The sequence below is a fragment of the Nyctibius grandis genome, chromosome 26 (assembly GCF_013368605.1).
Source record: "Nyctibius grandis isolate bNycGra1 chromosome 26, bNycGra1.pri, whole genome shotgun sequence".
Lineage (NCBI taxonomy): Eukaryota > Metazoa > Chordata > Aves > Nyctibiiformes > Nyctibiidae > Nyctibius > Nyctibius grandis.
Genome location: NC_090683.1, coordinates 7,117,259 through 7,137,702, shown reverse-complemented (window position 1 = coordinate 7,137,702; position 20,444 = coordinate 7,117,259). Strand labels below are relative to the sequence as shown.

Here is a 20,444-nt window from a genome sequence, read left to right as displayed (position 1 = left end):
CCAGAGCCACGAGTGGGGGGGGAAAGAAGCGTTTAATCCCCAGCCGCGGGGCGGGGGGGTGCCGGTAACACCGGGAGCCCCCCCCCGAGGCGGCACCCCCCGGGCCGCGGGGCCGCCCGCCGCTTGAGCAGCCCTGGGGGGGATGGCGGGCGGCCCCCGCAGCCCGGGGGCCCGGGAGGCGCAGGGCTAGGGCTGGGCCTTGCCGTCCTTGCTGCGCCAGATGACCAGGGTGACGAGGAAGGGGATGAGGCAGATGGGAGCGATGATCATGGCCAGCAGCACGTCCTCGGGCGGGTCGAAGTAGACCTGGTGCTCCAAGGTGCAGTTGTGGAAGTAGCGGTGGTGGCTCTGGAAGATGTACCGCTCCGCCAGCGCGTTGGGGTAGCCGTAGCGCAGGTGGTCGGCCCAGCCCTCCAGGCAGGCCTGCAGCAAGCTGTAGGGCCTGGGGAGAGAGCGGCGGGGCGCTGGGAGGGACGGGGACACGCGGGGGCACGGGGGGGCTGCGGGACACCAGAGGCACGGACCCCCCTGGATGGCCACAGGGCTTCCCCTGCGCCCCGCTGCCTGCGCCAGCCAGCCCCACGCAGGAGGAAGGTGGCCCTGGGTCCCTCGGGCCAGGAGCTGGTAGCCCATCAGCCCAGCCCGGGGGCTGTGCCCCCGTCGAACACTTTCCGCTGTCTCGGAAGCTGCTCCGCTCGTGTGGCCATGGGGACAGAGGGGCCACAGGCAATGCCCCCGCCAAAGGGTCCCCACGTGTGGCTTCCCCAGCTGGGGACGTCCCCGGAGCCGGTCAGCGCTGCCTGGGAGGGCTCTCCTGTGCCCCGCCACCCCGTACCTGCTGATGACTTTCCACTCGCACAGCTCCGACGCCGTCACGTTCCTCATCAGGTCGACGAAGAGCTCCCAGCACTTCTGCGTGATGTTGGTGTACGTCTCCTCTGCAGGGGACAGGCGCTGAGCATGGGCAGCGTGCCCCTGCCAGCGCCCGTCCCTGCCCGCGGCAGGTGACACCCGGCAACCAGCCCTGTGCCAGGCTGGCGGGGAGGATGCAGGCACGGTGCCGGGCCGGACCCCGCAGCAGCCCCGGGGCGATGCCCCGGCAGGAGGGCAGGCTGCTGCTGGGTGCCCCCACTCCGGCAGCACCCCGCGGCACAGCCTGGCTATTTCGGGGATGGATGGAGAACACGTGGCCAGGGGAAAGGGGGGTCACCCTGCGGTGCAGAGCCGGCCCCAGCCAGGGCACCACTGGCCCTGTGGCACTGCCTGGCCCTCGCACAGCCCCAGCACTCACCCACGAGCTGGGCCGTCCAGTTGAACACGGCCACGGGCGGGCTCGTCCTGGCGTCCTGGCCGAAGCCCTCCGCCTCGGCGCCCGCATGGCAGAGCCCGGTCCCCAGGAGCGCTGTGGAAGGGAGGGGACAGGGTCAGCGGGGGACAGGCACTGGCAGAGCCCCGGCACGGGAGCTGTCCTGGCAGAGGCTGGGTCTGGCGGGGGAAACAGTTCTGGGTGTCCCTCAGGGCCCCTGGAGCCCGGCACGCGCTGTGGGGAGGGGGCAGCCAGGCCGTGGGTCACAGCACAGGGGCGAGTCGTGCCCCCCGCCTGTGGGGAGCCAGCGCGGGGGCCGCCCCGCCACCCCGGGTGGCTGCAGTGCAGCCGGACGGGGCCAGGGCAGGAAGAGGAAGCCCTGGCGCAGCCGGCACTGCTGGAGAGCCCCTCCGCCCACCGCCCAGCACGGCCCGCCATGGGCGTGGGGCATGTGCCTCCTCCACCTCGCCAGCCGCTTGCCCGCTGCCCACCAGAGCCCACAGCCCCAGGAAACCGCCCTGTCCATCTCCTGCCCTCGGCCGAGGGCCCACGGCAAGGGGCAACGACGGTGGTCGCGCGGTGAACCACCCCGGTGGGCCCTGCCTGGGCCGCTCACGTGGAGCTCCGGCACGGCCGGGCGCTGGCCACGGGGCGCTCCCGGGCTGGCACTGTGGCTGTGGCGAGGGCAGCGCCCCTGTCCCGGTCCCTGTCCCTGACGGCCCTGTCCAGCCCCTCTGTCCCTGCCCGGGGCCATTCTCGTGGGTCACTTGCAAACAGATAAGGGACAAGCGTGGTCGGGGCTGCCCCGCGGTGCCCCTTGCCCCTCTGCCACCGGCCCCCGGCCACACAGGCGACGGCTGCCCCGGCCGCCCTCGGCGCTGCCAGGCTGGCCCCGCGCCGGGGTGCGTGGTGGGCTGGGCTGAGCCGAGACCCCGGCCCCGGGCCCCGCGTGCGGGGTGGTGCGAGGCACGGAGCCCCCCCCGGGGCCGCCCCCCGCGCACTTACCCCAGAGCAGCAGGAGCCCTCGGGAGAGGCGGCCGGAGCGGGCGGGCGCGCGCGGTGCCATCCTGGAGCAGGCTGCCGGCCGACGGCCGGGACCGTATTTCAATGGAAATAACAGGAAGCGACTCCTTTCCTCTGACAGGGGCAGTTGGACTACGGGAGACGTGTGAAAAATGAGAGTGCTCAGCGCGGCGGTGGGGCGGCTCCGCCGGTGGACCCCGCGCCCCGGTGCCGGCCCCCGCGGGCATCGCTCCCGCGCCCCGGCAGCCCGCGCCTCACCCGCCGGACGAGGCTCCGCTCCCCGCGCAGCACGTCCAGTTTTACGAGGCCGCTATTTGTTTACTTGTGTATTTCTCTTTAATCCTGTCTGGGCTGGGTTGTGAAATCCCTCGTCTCCTGCGTGGAGGGCAGGCAGCCCGGCAGCCGGGGGGAGTGGATGGGGAAGCGTCATGTCCCCGCATGGGCGCTGCCGCCCGGGCACAGGGGCGACCCACGGCCCCGACACCGCGGCTTCCGCCTCGCCCGGGCACCTGCCCCACGGCCGGTGTCACCGGGGCGGCCCCGGCCCCTGCCTGCGGCCGGGCAGGGAAGGGCGGTGGCACGACATGCCCGGGGTGCGAGGCCGCCGCAGGCAGGGAGGGGACAGGGCAGAGACTTGGCCGATGTTGCCCGTCCTCGGCCCCGACGCCTTCCTGCCACACCGCCCAGCCCGGTGCCCGCCCGGCTCTGCTGGAGCCGCTCGCCCCCGGCACAGCTCCCGCCGGAGGGGCCCGCGTCCCCCAGCCCCACGGGTCTGCAGCGTTCCCGCCCGAGGGCCGGGCTGAGGCCGGGTGAGCTCATCTCACCTCTGTCCCGGGGCAGAGCCCAAAGCCTCCCCTGTAACAGCCCTAAAGCGGGACACACAGAGCATGAGCCGGAGCGGGGTGAAGCGCAGCCCGGAGGGACCCTCCCCGCTGCAGAGAGGCATCTCGCCGGGCTCCGCGCCCCCGGCAAACGTCCCGGCAGAGCCGGCCGACCCTCCGCAGGCCGCGGCAGCCGCCGCTCCCGGGCACCGCGGGACCTTCCGTGGGAGAGCGGCCACATCTGGAAGCCATCAGGCCCCGGCGCTCTGGGGGCCGCAGGGTTGCAGCCCCCGGGTCCCCTCTTTGTCGGAGCCGCTGGAGCCTCCGGCTGGGCGGCGGGAGCCTCTGCCAGGGAGACACCCAATGATCTCAGCGCGGCCCTGGGGCCGGGACGGCTCAGCTCCCGGGGCGTCCGGAGGGGACGGGCAGGGACAGGATGGGCAGGGACAGGACGGTGGCTGCCAGCCAAAGCCCGGGGCTCCTCCCTCCCAGCCTGGCACCCCCGGCGCTCCCTGCCAGCGCCCACCCCGGGGTGCCGAGGAAGGGGCTCGGCCCGTGCAGGGTCAGGACCCCGGCACCTTCTCCCAGCGCTCCCCACCCTGGGACAGACGCAGGCGTCCGGAGCCCCAGCCCAGCCTCCCCCCGTGCCACGGGACCTGCTCCATCCCCAGGGACACCTACACCCCCGTCCCTGCTCTGCCCTGTCCCCCCACCCTCGGCCCACTCGTCCCACGTGTTAGTTCCCAGGGCTGGCAGGGAAGGGGGCTGTTGCCGGCCCCTCGCAGGCGCGGGGGCAGGCAGGGGCTGGGCAGCTGCCCGCGGGGGTCCGAGCCCCTTTCTGGGCTCTGCGGACCGTGAGGGCGGCTGCAAGGGGCACGAGGCAGCCGAGCGCCACGGCCACAGCCACGGCCAGTGCGGGGGGCAGCCCGCCCAGCCCGGGGGGCTGCCTGCCCAGCCCGGGGGGCTCAGTCCCCGTGCAGTTGGTGAAGTGTTCGGCGTGGACCTGCAGGAAGAAGGTGTCGAGGACGGCGCCGGGCCAGGGGCAGGAGAGCAGCTGGGCCAGCAGCTGGGTGCAGCCGGAGAGCTCGCTGTAGGTGCTGCGGAGGGGGCGGCGTGAGGCCGGTCTGCGGGGACGGGGACGCGTCCACCGCGGCGGCCCCGCAAGGGCCCCGCTCCGAGCGCACATTCGGCACCGCCAGGGCTGACACCGACCCACCTGCTGATCTGGTCCCAGCGGCAGCGGCTGCCCTCGGGGGTGGCCATGAGGGCGGCGTGGAAGGGGGCCCAGCAGTAGAGGGAGATCCAGTCCCGGTAGGTGTCCTGGCAGCGAGCCGGCCCCCCCGGCACCTCCAGCGGTCCTGCAGAGCACCAGCCAGACCCTGGCATGCCACCCCACACCCAGCTGTCCCCCTGAGCCCGGTTGTGGGGGGGCTGTTTGGGGTCACGCCTGGGGAACACTCCCAGCTCTGCCCAGCCCAGGCCAGGCACCCCATTTGCCAGGCAGGGGTTCAACACGTGGCCCTGGGGGTCCCATGCTGGGGCTGCCTGTGGCCACGGGGGCCCCGTGGGCTCAGCCAAGCCAGGACCTGCGATCTCGTGAGCCCCAGCACAGATCGCACGGAGCCCACCGAGGTCTGTGGGCGGGTGGGGAGGGCAGCCAGGATAGCAGGAGGGCAGCTCTACTCACCGTCCTCGTCCAGGTACAGGTAGTGACCTGGAAGGACAGACGGTGCCGTTGGCACTGGCAGGACCCGCGGGGACCGTGCGAGGGGAGGGCCCCGTGCCCCAGGGGTGCGGACACCACCTCCGCCACCAGCAGAGCCCGTGGCCACAGCGATGTTGCGGCAGCCGGGGCCAGAGCTGCGCTGGGAAGATGGCACCGGGCTCTTACCTTCGTCCTCGAGGTCCCCGTACTCGGTGTCCCCACGCCCTGCAGCAAGGAGACACAGGGTGCCAGGGCTGCACAGCCAGGGACAGCCCCAGTGCCCAGCCGGCCTTGGGGCACGAGCTGGGGTGGTCCCAGTGCACCGGAGACCCCTCCTCCCCCAGGCCGAGCTGAGCTCAGCAGAGGTGACGGGGCCGAGGGGAGCAGGAGGCTCCTGGCTCTGCCTTGGCCCTTGCAAGCGGGGCAGAGCAGTTTCTGAGCAAACACCAGCCCCGTGGGCAGGGGGCAAACATCCGAGGGGAGGCCGGGGGGGCCAGGGGAGTGGCCACCCATCACGGACACGTTGGGACGGAGGGGAGAAGCGGGCCAGGGACCCCGTGGGGACTCGCTGCCCGGGCAGACCCTGTGCCCGACCCCCTGGGCGCCTCCGTGCAGCCCTGGCTGCCACCCCCGGGGCCGCCCGCGCAGCAGCAGCCCCGGCGGGTCCGGGCTGCCCTTACCCCGCTGGAGCAGAGGCAGGAGCAGGCAGGAGAGCAGCTGCACCCCGAGAAGCATCCTCCCACCGCCGGCACCGCTGCGGCCGGGCTGGGGCTGCGCCCGCGGATTTATCCCGGTGCCCGGCCCGTCCCAGCGCTGCCCGAGCCAATGCCCGGGAAGGTCGGGGGGACGCCGGGGGGGCGCGGGGCTCCCGCCCCGCCTGACTCAGCGCAGCTCCAAAGGCACCCGGTGCGGGCCCGGCCGGGGTGCGGGGCTGCGGGCACGGGCCGGCCCTGCTCGTCCCCCGCGGTCACCCCGGCGGGGCTGCCCGCCCCCCTCTCCCCGCCGCCGGGGCCCCCGGAGCAGGAAAGCCGCCGCCAACAGCCGCTTCCTGCCCGGCGCCGCCGCAGGAAGCCCCCGGGGCCCGCCCGGCCGCGGGGACCGACCCCGCCACCCTCCCGCCGCGGTACCGCACCCACATCCCCCGGGGAGGGGACGGGCGCTGCCCCGCCGAGCGCTCCCCGCGGGACCCGCAGCACGGTGGGGTCGGGAAGAGCCCGAGTGTGGGCGGGCACCGGGGCAGGCTGGGCACCGGGCAACCGGGCTCGGAGCCGCCGGGTGAAGCCCGTTCCCCGCAGCTGGTGCGGGAGTTCTCCGGGAGGGAACGGGCCCGGCCCGGTTCCGCGGGGCTCCGCCCGGGTCCTGCCGGTCCGGGCCCGGGCCCAGGACGCCCCGCCCCGGCCGGTACCGGGCTCTCCCCCGGCGGGGCGGGGCCAGGCGCGGCGCAGGCGCAGTTGCGCAGGGGCGCGCGGCCTCCCCCGCCCCGGTGCCATGGCCGAGGAGTGAGTGCGGGCCCGGGCCAGGGGGGTCCCGGGGGGGTCCCCGTGGTACCGGCTGGGGCCGGGGGAGGGCGGTTGGGAGCTCCCGGTGCCGTCGCCGGTGCCAGGCCGGGCTGGCAGCGCAGCGCGGGGGGGCCCGGGGCCGGGCGGGGGGAGCAGCGCTGGGCGCGGGGGGGCCGAGCCAGGCCGGGGGAGCACCGGGCCCCGCTCCCGGCCCCGCCGACGGGCCTAGAGCCGCTGCTGCCCCCGCCGGGCCCGCGGCTCTCCAGCGGCCTGTCCTTGCGGGAGCGGGGGGGAGCAGGGCAAACCCCCCGGGGCCTCTCGGGGTGCAGCGGGGCACCCGGGGCAGGCGGGACGGCTCAGCCCGTGGAGGGGTGGCGGGGTTCAGGGGGGAGGAGCGGCCGGTGCCCGGTCAGCACCCCCCGTGCCCGGCTGCGGCCGAGGTCCATGAGCTCCCCAGGCTCTTCGGTGCGTGGTTGTTCCATAAATAGGGCTGCTGCAGGTTTACGCAGTTGTTTTTCTAGTTAAAGCCTGTGAGGCAGTTAAAATCCACGGGGATTTTTTTTTCTGATAGCGCTTGTTTACAGGATTAAGCTCTCTGTTTGACATTAATTCTTTCTGTATTTGTACAGAAAAATGGAAATCGCCACCCCTCCAACGTCAAAGTGTATTATGTACTGGAAAAGAAAAGTCAAGTCTGAATACATGCGTCTCCGGCAGCTCAAGAGGTTTCAGGCGAACATGGGAGCGAAGGTAAAGGCATAACGATGGTGGCTCTAGCTGGAGGGGTGTCTCCTAGAGACTTCGCTTTACTTTAGTCTTTGTGCAGCGATCAGATGGTGCTTCATCCTGTAAACTGCAAAGCTATATTTTAGTTGTAAGCTGGATGAGTTTGAAGACATACCATGTCTCCCCTTATTAGCCTAGAGCCGTGCAGTCAGCGTCTGTTGTACAGAGAAGTCCGTTGACCGAGCGCTTGCATAACTGCAGCGAGAGGACTCGTTTCCCCTTGTTCTTTACAGTATCACCTTGCTTGAACCCTCTCCGCGCTGGTGGGTTTCAGATGACTTGCTCTGATGCTCCTCTCCTTGGCAGGCAGGATTTTAGAAGAGGTCGGCTGGGATCAGGAGTTAAAAGCTACTGGCTGTTGGGTAGATTTTCAGCACGGTTTTGTACCAATACTGAGTTTAATTAGAAGTTCTTCTGATGAGTATCATCAATTTGAAATGCTCTGCCTTGCGCGTGTTTTGATGCTTGAAACAAAATCTCAGGAGGGGTTTTAGCCCAACATGACTTCTTAAATGTTGAGTGCTGCGTTCTCTCATTTCAGGCTCTGTTTGTGGCCAACTTTGCAAAGGTTCATGAAAAGACTCAGATTCTGAATGAAGACTGGAAGAAGCTTCGGGTCCAGCCGGTGCAATTGATGAAGCCAGTCAGCGGGCACCCGTTCCTGAAACAGGTGTGGAGAGGAAGGAGGGCACGGCAGCAGCAGGGGTGGATGAGAACCAGGGCTTTGCAGGGAGCTGTGAGGATACGGGGTGTTTTTCTGTGTGTGCTGTGCTATGTCAGTGCCAGGCCATGCCTTGCACTCTTCTGGGATGCAGAAATGGGGGAAAAAAACAAACCCAAAGGCCTGTCCTGTGAAGGAGTCCCAAAGAGGGAGTGCAGGGCTCCACTGTGTCTGTCCTGAAGTGCGGGTTCCCCCGGCTGTGTTTGCCTCCAGGGCGGTTTCCTCACTGCCCTTCTCTGTGCTCCTGTCCCAGTGTACTGTGGAGAGCCTTTTCCCGGGATTTCCAAGCCAGACGCTGTACATGAGGACCCTGAACACGGTGGCACTGGTGCCCATTATGTACTCCTGGTCCCCTCTTCAGCAGAATTTCATGGTATGTGGGAAGGCTCTGGGGCACAAGATCTTGGGGCGGTTATTGTGGTTGTTACGTGGCTGTGGAGCGATTATGACTTCTGCAGCCCACTTGTTTCAAGTGATGTCTGCTCGAGAGATGACTGAAAGTATTGTTTTAATTGCTGTTTTGTTGAATCCCATAGAACAGCCTTGTATCCATGCTGCCTTACCCAGCTTGTCTCTCCTTTACACCTCACTCCTTGATGGTGCCGCCATTATTTCACAGGGTTCAAGGAGTAAATATGTTTGGGGTTTTTTTGTTTTTTTCTTAAGATTTTTCTTCCCTTTTAAACGTAGAGTTTTATTTCTTAGGCAGGTCCTTTCCTTCATGACTGGATTACCGTGCTGGTCTCGTTGTAAGGGTGCTGCTGAGGATCAGCTCCTCTGTGGTAGCAGTGTGGGGAGTGATTTAAACGCAGACGTCGGCGTGGTGCCGTTGGGGTGGGTTGTTACCCAGACAGGTGGTCTGTGGCTGGCCCGAGTCTTTGCCCGTGTGGGTGTGTTCCTGCAAGCTGCAGGGCTCTCCGGAGCCTCCCGCAGCGAACTGGGGGAGTCGTGACACCAGGGACTAATGCAGAGGCGGCCGGTGGTGCGGTGGCAGTGAAGGCCCGATGTCCTCGCTCCTGTGGCCAACGCGAGGACGCTCCTCAGCTTTGGCTGTGTTCCTCCCGGGAGCGAGCTGCCCGTTTGCCTTCCACTGTGGCAGTTCTGCTCTGCCTTGAACACAGCCTCTCTGACATTTTTTGGCTGTTTATTGTTCTTGGCAGTATGTGTGTTTCTGAGTGTCTGTAAGCCTTGGAGGCACAGCTCTTCATTTTTAAAGCAAATTGCACTTTTAAGGGTCAGGGTTATGCTGCTGGCACGGGATAACAATGAGATGTCAGTGATGAGGCATCTGGAACGGCAGCCAGGGAGGCTGAGCCTCTGCTTTGCGCTGCGCTGTCTGCGGGTCGGAGTGGACAGGAGCAGCCTGGCTGGGGATCGGCACGCGCTGGCTCTCTGAATTGTGTCTGGTCTCTCTTCAGGTGGAGGATGAAACTGTTCTGTGCAATATCCCGTACATGGGAGATGAGGTGAAGGAAGAGGATGAAACTTTCATTGAAGAACTTATTAATAACTATGACGGGAAGGTTCATGGAGAGGAAGGTAACCTGGGAGCGGTCAGCACTGTCCATTCAGTCCCTTGCAAATGACATATCAAAGTAGTTAAGAAGTCAAAAGGTGGCAGCAGTCACCAGCTTTTCAGGGGGAGCTCTTAGAGCAGAAAACCAGGAACAGACCTGCTGTTCTGGTTTGCAAGGGCACAGTCCTGCCCTTTGATACCCTGCTCCATTCTAGGCCTGGGGTGCTCGGGAGCCGATGCTCTTGTTCATGGGGATTCACAGGAGTGCTCTGGGGTGCTGAAAAACGTGCTGGAGGTTAGGAGGGGCTCAGCGACCTCGTTTTGCCTGTGACCTTAGCCAAGACTTTAATCAGTCTTTTCAGAAATGAAAAGCCAGTGTGTTTCCCTCCAGTGCTGCCTGCCCCATCATAAAACTCTGCCTGGAGGGAGGAGGGCAGTGGAAAACTCTGGTATGGCCTGTCCTCAGATTGCTAAAAGTGATACACAGCTCTTGTGACTCTAAAGATCCCACCTATCCCTACAAAATTGCATGGCAGGTTCTAGTTGCTGACAATGTCGTGTGACCGGCTTGTGATTTACCACCACGAGGGGTGTGAAAAGTGATGGCTCTCCCACAAGCTGGCTGACATCTGTCTTTCAGAAATGATTTCAGGGTCAGTCCTCATCAGCGATGCTGTGTTCCTGGAGCTGGTGAACGCCCTGAATCAGTACTCGGACGAGGAAGAGGAGGGACACAACGATTCCGAGGTTAAACAGGAGGATGGGAAAGAGGAGCTGCCAGTCACGAGGAAAAGAAAGCGAATTGCAGTGGAAGGTGGGTTTGGCCACAGAAACTGGGGCTGTGTCGGTCACGTTTCCATCCTGCCCTGCCCAGGTCACTGGCCAGCGCTCTCCTGCCGTCACTCTTGGTTGTTAACATGTCACTAAGGGCAGTAACCAGCTTGGCAGGCCGTGGTACTGTAGTTGAAAGCAGAAGGGAAATGGGTTGTTCTCCCTGCCCCCTGTGGACAGGGTGAGAAGTCACCAGCTTAAAGTGTGGTGAGGAAGAATTTAGATGAGTCATGTGGAAAATGATTTCATGGTAAGATTAGCAAAGCAGCGGGGTATTATCTGAGGAGGCTGTGGGATCTCTGCCCTTGGAGGTTTCAAAGTGCTGGTCTGGCAAGCAGCTGTCAGTGGTTTGTAGGCCGAGCTGATTCTGCAGTGGGCCAGGGAGGTGGACCCTTTAAAATCCCTTCCAGACCCAGTTCCATGTGTTAGTGCTCCTCTTCCCTCTCCTGTGCCACCTGGAGTTCTTGTTGCACAGAGGAAGCGCTGGTTTGTGGGATTTTCATGTGTCCTGCATGACCTTAGGAATGCTGACTGGTAGTTTTGTCTTTGTCTTTGGTTTATAGCGATGCGGGTAGCACAGATACCGGGACCTTGTGCAGGTGTAGAAGAGCACTGCCTGCAAATCCTGTCGTGGTAATAAATAGTAACAGTCCCTAAGAAACTGTTAGTGCTTCCATCAGTACGTTGTGCTACTCTGAAAGCAGCAGAGCGCGTTGCATCTGGAAATGTCTTGGCCTAGTTGCAGGACAAAAGGTTTATCCGTTGTACGTGGGATTACATTTCTGTCTCTTAAAATACAATCCCCAACACCTCCTGGAGTCGCTCTGTGTGGAAGAAGGAGAGACATGTCCACATCCAGCTTAGCTGAGGGATTGTCTCTCTCCTTTCCCTTAGGTAACAAGAAGTGTTCGAAGAAGCGGTTTCCCAACGACATGATATTCACTGCTATTTCTTCCATGTTTCCTGAGTACGGCTTCCCGGATGACATGAAGGAGAGGTAGAAGATCTCTGCTTGTTGTCTGTTACCTTTGTTAGCAACAGTTGAAGTCTGTATTTTGGAAAACAGCACCGTACTCTGACCAGAGCGCAGAGCTCGGCTGCCCGCAGGCGCCGCGAGCAGGGCGATTTTTGAGCGTTAGGAGCTGTAGTTTAGCCTCAAGGTACCCGGGCCAGAGTCCTGCTGGCCCAGGCAGCAGCGCAGCCGTGTGAAATGCCCCGAATCAGGGAAGCAGGCACATCCGTGGGTGTTTCTCTTTGTCACGTAGGTACCGGGAGCTGACGGAAGTGTCGGACCCGAACGTGCTGCCGCCGCAGTGCACCCCCAACATAGACGGGCCGTGCGCCAAGTCGGTGCAGCGGGAGCAGTCCCTGCACTCCTTCCACACCCTCTTCTGCCGCCGCTGCTTCAAATACGACTGTTTTCTGCATCGTAAGTGCAGTCTCGGCCGGACGCTTCCCTAGAGCCCTTTTCTCCTCATTTTTCCTCAGTGCTTCATCCCTCTGCACGCCTTGCTTAGTGTCTGTGCTGCAGCCTTTGGAGGGTGGTGCCTCCCCGGCGTGTGCAGTGGAGCCTTAGGAGCTGACAGGTGCCCAGAAGCCTTTTGTAAAGACGGCTCCGCTCGTTTCCTCAAGCGGATGGTAAACAGACCTGCGTGGCCGTCCCCTCTTTCTCACCAGTGTTCAGCACGCCGCGTTCGAGCCTCCTGGCAGGTTGTGCCAGAAATACTGCCGTGACTAGACTTTACTCTTGCTTTGCAGAAGCTCGTCAGGGAAAGGCATGAATGTTTCACTTCCAAAGTCTGGACATGCCCCTGTGTTTTGTTGCCTCACTGGAACTTACAGCTTCATCTTAGTCGTGTTCCTGCGGTTTGTCCTGCCAAAGCCTTTTGGATACTGGTTAGCTGTTGGACCTGCTGTTTCCCAGGTCTTTGGAAAGTCACAGGACTCTTTCCAGTGAATTATTTATTAAAAGATATAATATTAAGATCATGTGGTCTTTTTTTTCCAGTCTGAAAGCAGATCTTTTTCCTATGGCCTCTCCTTCCCGAGTGTTCTCCCAGTGCTGCTGGGTCCCTGTCCTGGGTTGGAGCCGGGCTGGCCAGGAGGTCCTGCTGCCTGGGCGTGCTGCTCGGGCGCTCTTGCTGATGGCCTCAGGCTCCCGCTTACCTTCCTTGAGTTCGTGCTGCCCCTGTCCCTTGCAGCATGGGGGAAGACCCTTGGAGGATGCTAATAGTAAAGATAACTATTATTTTTACAGCTTTTCATGCTACTCCTAATGTGTACAAACGAAAGAATAGAGAGACCAAGATCGAGCCAGATCCGTGCGGAGCAGACTGTTTCCTCTGGCTGGTATGTTTCTGCGTTGCTGCTTTTGACACCACAAGAGAAGTGGCCTGGCCAGCCCTGCTCTGCAGAACTCTGTGGGTCCTTTTCACAGCTTTCATGGTTTTTCAGAATTAGTTCTAGTCTTCATTGGATTCGGGGGAGCGTGAATCCAAATACAGACCTTACCAGATGCATATTTTAGCAAATCTCCAAGAAAGACTTAATTTCTTAGCTAGCAGATGGGAAATTGTGGTGACAAATGATTTCTCTGGACTCAGTGCAGTGTTTGAAAAATGAAGGCCAGGTTAAAAATGCTGGGGAAGGAATCTAGCGTGTGTGGGGAAGGCTGGAACTGTTTTAAAAACGCCCTGTCAGGAATACAGCCTGGCTGTTCCTGGGGACGAGAGCTCGGAGCGGAGGAGCTGGCTGCAGGGCGGTGGGTGCGCTTGGTGCAGCCGGAGCCGGTCTGCTGGCTCGGACACGGGGTGTCCTGGGGAGCTGCGGGGGGGAAGAGGGCAGGAGAAGCGTGTTGCCAGGGCAGGAGGCAGGGGAGCAGATGGGGGGACAGGGATGGGGAGCCCCCCCTGACCGGGCAGCGATGCTGAAGGAAGCAGAGCAGGAACGTGCAGTGCGGGCAGCTGGCAGGGCCTTGGCCCTCGCTGGAGTGACCACGCGTGGCGGGTCGCAGGGCCTGTGCAAAAGCCTTTGTGTTCCCTGGTCTGCCACCTGCCTTGTCTTCTGCTCTGCTTGCAGGAAGGAGCCAAGGAGTTCGCTGTGCTGCACAACCCCAGGTCCAAGTGCTCGGGCCGGCGCCGCCGCAGGCACCACGTGGTGGGTGCTTCTTGCTCCAACACCCCGGCTTCCACCGTCGCTGAGACGAGGGAGGGCGACAGCGACCGAGACACGGGCAACGAGTGGGCCTCGAGCTCCTCGGGTACGATGCCGCCCCAGAGACGCCCCGTCCGTGCGAGCAGGGAGGGCAGGCGGCACCTCGCAGCTCGGCTCTCCCTGCCTCGCCTCTGCGTCCCGCATGGGCGCGGAGTTCAGAGTTAGCAAACCGAGCTGGTGCTTACAGCTGGGCTTAGACCAACACGAGGGACACCAGGCCCTGCCCTCGCTGCGGGATTCACTGTCCGCTCCCAGGAAGGAGGAATGTTGCCAGGCAAAGCCAGAGCTTTGCTGGGACCTGCGAAGCCAAGAGCCCTCGGCCCCAAGCCCTTGCCCCCTGTGCACGGGGATAGTGCCCCCGGCAGGGCAGTGCCCAGGCAGCACCGGTCCATGCCCTTGTCCCTGCTGCGGCACGGAGCAGTGGCCGGGGACTTGTCGTGGACCTGCCAGGGGCGAGCGCTGCCTCGGTGCCGCAGATGAGCACCGAGCTGCTCCTGCCGCGCCGAGGGATGTGGTGGTGGCCGGGGCAGAAGGAGCTCCTGGGGGGCAGAGGGCTCCCGTGCATCTGGGTCCCATCTTGGGCAGGGGAGGAGAGAGCAGCTTCCTCGCCCTCGGGCCTCGCTGGTGCTGCTGCCCTGCCCAGGGGGCTCTGTCCTGCGCCGGCCCTGGAAGGGGAAGGTGTCAGGGTGGCTCTGGTGCTGCCGGACGAGGGGCTGGAGCGTGCGGCGGGGAGGGGGCGCGGGGCTGCCAGGAGGGGCAGGGGTGAGGCGCAGCGTCGGGCCCTTGGGGCGGCCGCTGCCCTCGGGAGCTGTGAGGGCCAGGGTGTGTTCTCCCACGCTGTGCTTGGCCTAACATCTGCCTTCCCTGCCAGAGGCGAACTCCCGCTGCCAGACCCCCACCAAGCAGAAGCTGAGCCCGGCCTCCTCCCAGCTCTTCGCCGTGGAGACGCCGCAGGAGCCCGTGGAGTGGACGGGAGCCGAGGAGTCGCTGTTCCGCGTCTTCCACGGGACCTACTTCAACAACTTCTGCTCCATCGCCAGGCTGCTGGGAACAAAGACGTGCAGGCAGGTGGGTGCCTGGCGAGGGCCAGCTGCTGGGGGGGGGCAGGAGGGGGCCCTGCCTGCTGCTTGCGTGTTGTTTTCTGTGCCACAAACCGCCTCGAGGAATGTGTTGCGTCAACACTTCGTGCAGTTCAGCGTGGTTACTTTGCAGCGCTGCTGCTGCTGCTTGCGGGACGAGCCCCGTGCGTGCCCGCTGCTCTTGGCTGCCCCGCGTGAGCCGGGCACGCTGGCAGGGCGGGCGCTCTTGTTTCCCAGGCAAGAGAAGCAATGACAGCCATGGTCGGTGAAGCGTGGGGCAGAACTGCCCGCTTGCCTGTCCAGGGACTGGGACCCCGCTGTGTTCTTGCCTACACTCTGTTTATGCTTTAGATAAAACCAACTTGAGTACACTGAACTTTGTTCTTCTTTTTGCCTCTGTTCTTTGGTAGGTCTTTCAGTTTGCAGTGAAAGAATCACTTATAACAAAACTGCCAACAAACGAATTAATGAATCCATCCCAGAAGAAGAAAAGGAAGCACAGGCAAGTGTTGGACAAGCTTGTTTTGTTCTTAAAATGCAACCAGATCCACTGCTTTTTGTGCCAGAGCGTTCCTGGTAATCCCCATCTGGCTCCCATCTGTGCGCACGTCCCGCTATCGCAGGGGGCTGCTGGGGCTGCTGGCTGGGCACCGGCCCCTCGCCCGGTGCTGCTGCCCTGGCTCTGGGGGGGGCTCAGCCCCACAGCGAGGGCAGCGCGGTGCCCGGCTGCGGTGCCCGGCTGCGGTGCTCGGCTGCGGTGCCGTGCTGCTGCGGGGGGGCCGGTGCCGCCGTCCTTGCAGCAGCCTTGGCCTTAGCTCCCTGACTTACAGCCTACTTCTTGTGGGCTGGTCCCAGTCTGTCCAGTATTATTCTGGCTCTGGGATTTGCCTTAAATAACTAATGCTGCGGCTGCCTCGGTCTCGTCTCTCTGGGCTTTACGGCCGCTGGTGGTTATTAATGCATGAAGCTGCCAGACGGCCTCGCGGTGCCCAGCAGCCGTGGGCGGCTCTTCCTGACGGAGCTTGTGCGTCCCTCAGACCCTCTCTGCTCCCTTCCAGGCTGTGGGCCGCGCACTGCAGGAAGATCCAGCTGAAGAAAGGTAGCGTTTGCTGTGGCTGCGGCACGCGCGGTTTGCGAGGCTGCTCCCCGCGGGGTCGAGCTCTCCGGCTCTGGCTCACGCAGTGGGACGGCCTCGTCCTCCTCCCCAGCCCCCGGAGCGGCTTCCCCCAGCCGGGCTCCTCGGCTCTGCAATATGCAGCTTCTAATCCAGGTGTTTCTCCCCTTGTTGTAGATAATTCACCTACCCAGGTGTACAACTACCAGCCCTGCGACCACCCCGAGCATCCCTGTGACAGCTCCTGCCCTTGCATCATGACTCAGAATTTCTGTGAGAAGTTCTGCCAGTGCAACCCTGACTGTAAGGAGAGACGTGGGACGGTGGGGCAGGAGAGCAGCCAGAGGGAGGGCGCGGGGCTGGGGCTTGCAGGAGGCCTGCTCTGTTCCTGTGTTCGCTGCTCTGACTGTCTGCAGCAGTTAGATTAGCAGTCTGCTGCGGTCCAGGGGGAAACTGTTCCGTGCTGCCCCATGACTCAGCAGCTGAGACACGCGCTCTTGTTAGAGAATGCTCGTCCGTGTGTCTGTATCCAGCACCGAGAACCCACGGGTGATGCTGCTGGTTCCCCCAGAGCAGGATGTATGGCCAGGAGTTAGGGTGGGTGTTGGGTCACTGCTCTGCTGTGGTTATTTTTCCTCTCTGGGCTTCCATTCCCAGCTCTGCAGTGGAGCTAGCCACGCTTGCCCACATCAGTGGGGCTGCTGAGGGCGGATTCGTTAGGGGTAATGACACAGCTTGGGGCTGGAAGGACTACAGGGTGACAGGGAGCCAGCTCAGGCTCCAAGATTATTTGTACCAGTCTGTTATGTTTATATTATCCGGGTTTATTTTCAAATGCACGTACTTAGTCCCAAGAGGTAGATCAGCACCTCCAGCCACGCAGACGGGGAGGACCCTGTGCACAGTTTGTGCTCTGCTCGGCGTGGGCGCTGCTCAGAGCTCCTGGGCACACAGAGCCTTTCTGTGACTTGCTTCCAGCTCCTGGGGGTCGGGGCTGCCTCACCTTCCCCTGCTCTCGTTGTGCTCTTAGTGAGCGCTGCCCTGGTGACTTCGGGGTGCAGGACAGCGGGGTGGGGGCTCCTGCCCAGAGCAGAGCGGGTGTAGGGCTCTGTGTGAGCACAAAGGCACCTTCCTTAGGTCAGCAGGGTGGCGTGGCCCTTGGTGGTGGATGGGCTTGGTTCTGTGCCTGCCCGGGGCCTGCCAGGGTGAGACCTGGCTCGGAGGAGCTCCTGTGTTCTGCGGGGCTGAAAAACCTCACGGTGCGAAACCGCGGGCTGTGTTGCTGCAGGTCAGAACCGCTTCCCAGGCTGCCGCTGTAAAACCCAGTGCAACACCAAGCAGTGCCCCTGCTACCTGGCCGTGCGGGAGTGCGACCCGGACCTCTGCCTGACCTGCGGGGCTTCGGAGCACTGGGACTGCAAGGTGGTCTCCTGCAAGAACTGCAGCATCCAGCGAGGTCTCAAGAAGGTACCGACAGAGCTGGCGAGCAGGGCTCCCGGGCGGGAGGGTGTGCGAGCCACCCGCGGCTGTCTGAGCCAGGAGGTCTGGAGGAGAAGCTGCTCTGCCCCAGGCTTCTGCAGCACTTTATCTGGAGTATGGATTATGGGTGTGAAAATCAGGAGATGGGAGTTACATGAGGAAGGGTGAGAGCAAGGGGGTGTAAAAAGTGACTCCAGAGGAATGTAGGTCTTGAATTCTGCTGGTCAGGGCAAGGGACTGCATGTAACAGAGACCAAAGTTCAGAGAAAGATGTGAATTAGTGGGTGTCAGGCAACGTGGTGCTACGATGTGTGAGTCTACAGGGAGCTGTGTGTCACCTTAAACCAGGGGATGCTGGACAGGCCCCGGCTAACCCCTTCGTGCCTTGGGGTTACTTGACCCCGTGACGGGACTGGGAGCGTGGCAGCCAGCGCAGCACTGCCCTGACCCGGCACGTGCAGAGCTCTGCCCGCCTGCTCCCTGGCCTGCCTGGTGCACGGGGGTGGGGGGGTCTGGGTGCCAGGGGTGGGGGGGCCTGCCCACCGTAACCGTCTCCTTCTCACCTTGGCTCCAGCACTTGCTGCTGGCACCGTCTGATGTCGCGGGCTGGGGGACCTTCATCAAGGAGTCTGTGCAGAAGAACGAGTTCATCTCCGAGTACTGCGGTGAGGTCAGTGCCGCTGCCCGCGCGGGGGCACGTGTGGTGGCACGTGTGGTGGCACGTGTGGTGGCACGTGTGGTGGCAGTGCTTCCTTCGGCTGCGGGGACGCCCTGCCTTCCCCAGCCGTGGCCGTGGGGAGCTCTGGCCAGCTTTAGACACTGAATCTTGCACCGTGTTGGGACCCATCTCGGTGCCTCCAGGCCCTCCGCCGTGGAGGAGCGTGTTGTGTGTGTGCTGCTCCCTGGGAGCCCAGCGCTCCTCTCTGCTCCCTCCCTGGGAGCCCTGGCGAGCTCCTACCCAGGGGCCGGAGGGGGTTTCCAGGCGCTGCTCCTCGCAGTGACCCCGCTGTGCCCAGTCCCTCAAGGCGTTCCCCTTCTCCAGCTTATTTCACAGGATGAGGCTGACCGGCGAGGGAAGGTCTATGACAAGTACATGTCCAGCTTCCTCTTCAACCTCAACAACGGTAACTGGCCTGGGGCTTCGAGGGCCAGAGGGGACCTGGGCTTCCTGGGAAGGGGCTGGTGGCCTGTCTTTACGCTACAGTTTTCTTCTTTTATTTTCCTAATAGATTTTGTTGTCGACGCCACCCGCAAAGGAAATAAAATCCGCTTTGCCAATCACTCGGTGAACCCCAATTGCTACGCCAAAGGTGAGATATACCTGCCCAGGCAGATCTTGGGGAGGGAGAAGGTTTTATGGGGTCCTGCTCAGCTCTGATACTGCAGCAGATCCTCCTGGGTCCCGAGCGGCCCTGAGCCTGTAGGAGCAGCAGAACTTCAAAGCCCTGGGCAAGTCTCCTCCTCTCTGCAGCAGATCAAGCTCCTGCTGGTGAGGGCCCCGCTCGGCTCCGCGGTGGCCCTGGCCTCGCAGGGAGACATCGCTGCTAGAGAGCGGCTGGGGGGCCCCGGGGAGCACCACATTCCTGCGGGCAGGAGCTCGGTGCCGTGGCCCCGGGGGCTGGCCGGCGGCCGGGCAGGGCAGAAGGGCTGCGAGACCCCCTGGCCCGAGCGGGAGCTGCGTGTCTCTGATGTCGCCTCTCTGGTTGCAGTTGTGATGGTGAACGGAGACCACCGGATCGGGATCTTTGCCAAGAGGGCCATCCAGGCGGGAGAGGAGCTCTTCTTCGACTACAGGTGCCTGGGGGAGCGCTGGGCTGGGGGCTGGGCTGCAGGGTTGACCCCGCTTTCTGTGCGCACGTTTGTGGGGAGCACGGGAGGTCGCTACAGCAGCCGTGACCTTCCTGTCTCGTAGGTACAGCCAGGCAGACGCCCTGAAGTATGTCGGCATAGAGAGGGAGACGGATATCATCTAGGCTGTGTGTGGGGCGGTCCCCACACGCCTGGCTGCTGCACCTTGTAAGCAACGCCATGTTCGCTTCACGCTGACATGACTCTGCTGCTCCCGTTGCTGTGTGTGTCACAAGTGCTGCTTCCCATCCAGACGCCCGGAGAGAGACTCGGGGCAGGGGTGCGAGCGGCTGCTGCCACGGTGGCAGCTTTGCCAGCCCGGGGCTGGGGCAGGCGCTGGAGCCTGGCTCTGCACGGACGGGGGTGGCTGGGGCTCGGAGAAAAGCTGACACTCCAGCCCTGGGGATAAGGGGATAACCTCCCTGGCAGGGTGAGGGTTGGCGTTAGCACCCCATGCAAAAAGAAAAAGAAAAAAGCACTTTAATCCTTCTCAGGCGGCAGCCGGGCCCCAGGTGCGGCGCCGGGGTGGAGGGAGCCCTGTCGCTCCTCGGCGGCACCTTTGCAGGGACGTTGCTGCGGGCCTGGGACAGGGCACTCTGGGTGGGGGCTCTTCCCTGAGCAGGGCCTTGGGTGACCTGAGGGATGGGGCTGTCCCCTGCGAGCCACACACGCTGCTGGCCGCTGCCCGGCCTGATGCTGGGTGCTGTTGGGTGCTCCGGGATGGCGCCCGGCTGAGCCCTGATGTGGCAGCGAGGGGGCCACAGCCCTCACCCCTTGGGGGGGCAGTGGGGCGGAGGGTGGGCAGTGGTTGTCCTGGGCATGGCGCAGAGGTGGGCGGCACGGGGGCCCTCGCCCCACTCTTCTGGGGAGCCGTGGGGCGCCCAGGGCGCAGCCCCATCCCGGCCCTGGGGCCCACGAGGGCAGAGGGGTGCTGGGTCTGCCCTGGGAGCCGGGCACTCCCTGGCACAGCCCTGCGTCGTCCCCAGCCTCCTGCCAGGCGAGGCTGTCCGTCTGTCCGTCCTGCTGTCCGTGACACCCTCCTGGGCCACAGAGGGGTTTGGGTCTGTCTGGAGCAGCGCTTGTACCCGGCACCTGCCTGAGCCCCCTCCCTGTCCCCTCCGTCCCCCCGGCTCCCCCCGACCCTGCTCTCAGCTCAGCGTCCTCTGCCACTTGGGCCGTATCTGCACTATGCCGGGCTTGTGTCTGTGGTTTGTTGACAGTGAATAATAATGCACTTTAAAAATAACGTGGCTTGTAGCCTTCGTCCTAATAAAGTGGTAGCAAACGTCCCCCTGCAGCTCGCTGGCCTCTGTCACCCGCGGGGGCAGCTGGCAGCGGCACGTTCCCTGCCTGTCCCCTGCCAGCTGTGGGCCTGGCCTGGCTGCCCCCTCTGCAGCCACTGGCACCCAGAGCCCAGCGGGGTGCTGCCCGGTGCTGCCGGGGCCCAGGGGGGTCCCGGTGCTGCCGCAGTCTGCTCTGGCTCAGGGCTGGGGGGCGGCGGAG

At 63.9% G+C, this 20,444-nt stretch overlaps 3 protein-coding genes across 5 annotated transcripts; 1 reads left to right on the top strand and 2 right to left on the bottom strand.

The window, feature by feature from the left end:
• Nucleotides 1-13: 13 nt before the first annotated feature.
• On the bottom strand, nucleotides 14-3,750 carry RAMP2 (receptor activity modifying protein 2). Its single transcript, XM_068418737.1, has 5 exons — nucleotides 2,588-3,750; nucleotides 2,312-2,461; nucleotides 1,292-1,402; nucleotides 836-938; nucleotides 14-442 (listed from the first exon to the last, which is right to left on the bottom strand). The coding sequence occupies exons 2-5, from the start codon at nucleotides 2,370-2,372 to the stop codon at nucleotides 187-189; spliced, it is 531 nt and encodes a 176-aa protein (XP_068274838.1). The 5' UTR covers nucleotides 2,373-2,461; nucleotides 2,588-3,750; the 3' UTR covers nucleotides 14-186.
• A 124-nt stretch (nucleotides 3,751-3,874) lies between these two features.
• Nucleotides 3,875-5,779, bottom strand: LOC137673745 (receptor activity-modifying protein 1-like). 2 transcript variants are annotated; one of them, XM_068418735.1, is made up of 5 exons: nucleotides 5,536-5,779; nucleotides 5,042-5,080; nucleotides 4,838-4,864; nucleotides 4,367-4,508; nucleotides 3,875-4,274 (listed from the first exon to the last, which is right to left on the bottom strand). In XM_068418735.1, exons 1-5 carry the CDS (start codon nucleotides 5,588-5,590, stop codon nucleotides 3,887-3,889), a joined length of 651 nt encoding a protein of 216 aa, XP_068274836.1. In that variant the 5' UTR covers nucleotides 5,591-5,779; the 3' UTR covers nucleotides 3,875-3,886. The 2 variants fall into 2 exon arrangements, with proteins under 2 accessions (XP_068274836.1, XP_068274837.1); XM_068418736.1 differs by having other exon boundaries at nucleotides 3,875-4,247.
• Nucleotides 5,780-6,290: 511 nt separating this feature from the next.
• Nucleotides 6,291-20,230, top strand: EZH1 (enhancer of zeste 1 polycomb repressive complex 2 subunit). 2 transcript variants are annotated; one of them, XM_068418942.1, is made up of 20 exons: nucleotides 6,291-6,354; nucleotides 6,984-7,104; nucleotides 7,682-7,810; nucleotides 8,115-8,234; nucleotides 9,280-9,400; nucleotides 10,018-10,191; nucleotides 11,103-11,205; nucleotides 11,474-11,637; nucleotides 12,466-12,557; nucleotides 13,287-13,467; nucleotides 14,293-14,489; nucleotides 14,911-15,002; nucleotides 15,559-15,599; nucleotides 15,792-15,917; nucleotides 16,903-17,081; nucleotides 17,668-17,763; nucleotides 18,136-18,217; nucleotides 18,323-18,403; nucleotides 18,803-18,887; nucleotides 19,006-20,230. In XM_068418942.1, the coding sequence occupies exons 1-20, from the start codon at nucleotides 6,344-6,346 to the stop codon at nucleotides 19,064-19,066; spliced, it is 2,256 nt and encodes a 751-aa protein (XP_068275043.1). In that variant the 5' UTR covers nucleotides 6,291-6,343; the 3' UTR covers nucleotides 19,067-20,230. The 2 variants fall into 2 exon arrangements, with proteins under 2 accessions (XP_068275043.1, XP_068275044.1); XM_068418943.1 differs by lacking the exon at nucleotides 6,291-6,354 and adding an exon at nucleotides 6,748-6,819.
• The last annotated feature ends 214 nt before the right edge of the window (nucleotides 20,231-20,444 follow it).

What these genes read in the sequence shown, in the direction of transcription:
- RAMP2 (XM_068418737.1), bottom strand. Translation starts at nt 2,372, where the DNA reads ATGGCACCGCGCGCGCCCGCCCGCTCCGGCCGCCTCTCCCGAGGGCTC. An exon ending in AGGGCTCCTGCTGCTCTGGG is followed by an intron (nt 1,403 to 2,311) that starts GTAAGTGCGCGG and finishes TCCCTTCCACAG; the next exon opens with CGCTCCTGGGGACCGGGCTC. An exon ending in GAGTGGAAAGTCATCAGCAG is followed by an intron (nt 443 to 835) that starts GTACGGGGTGGC and finishes CTCTCTCCCCAG; the next exon opens with GCCCTACAGCTTGCTGCAGG.
- LOC137673745 (XM_068418735.1), bottom strand. Translation starts at nt 5,590, where the DNA reads ATGCTTCTCGGGGTGCAGCTGCTCTCCTGCCTGCTCCTGCCTCTGCTC. An exon ending in CCTGTACCTGGACGAGGACG is followed by an intron (nt 4,509 to 4,837) that starts GTGAGTAGAGCT and finishes GGTGCTCTGCAG; the next exon opens with GACCGCTGGAGGTGCCGGGG. An exon ending in CGCTGGGACCAGATCAGCAG is followed by an intron (nt 4,275 to 4,366) that starts GTGGGTCGGTGT and finishes CCGTCCCCGCAG; the next exon opens with ACCGGCCTCACGCCGCCCCC.
- EZH1 (XM_068418942.1), top strand. An exon ending in GGCACCCGTTCCTGAAACAG is followed by an intron (nt 7,811 to 8,114) that starts GTGTGGAGAGGA and finishes CTCCTGTCCCAG; the next exon opens with TGTACTGTGGAGAGCCTTTT. An exon ending in TCCAGCGAGGTCTCAAGAAG is followed by an intron (nt 17,082 to 17,667) that starts GTACCGACAGAG and finishes CCTTGGCTCCAG; the next exon opens with CACTTGCTGCTGGCACCGTC.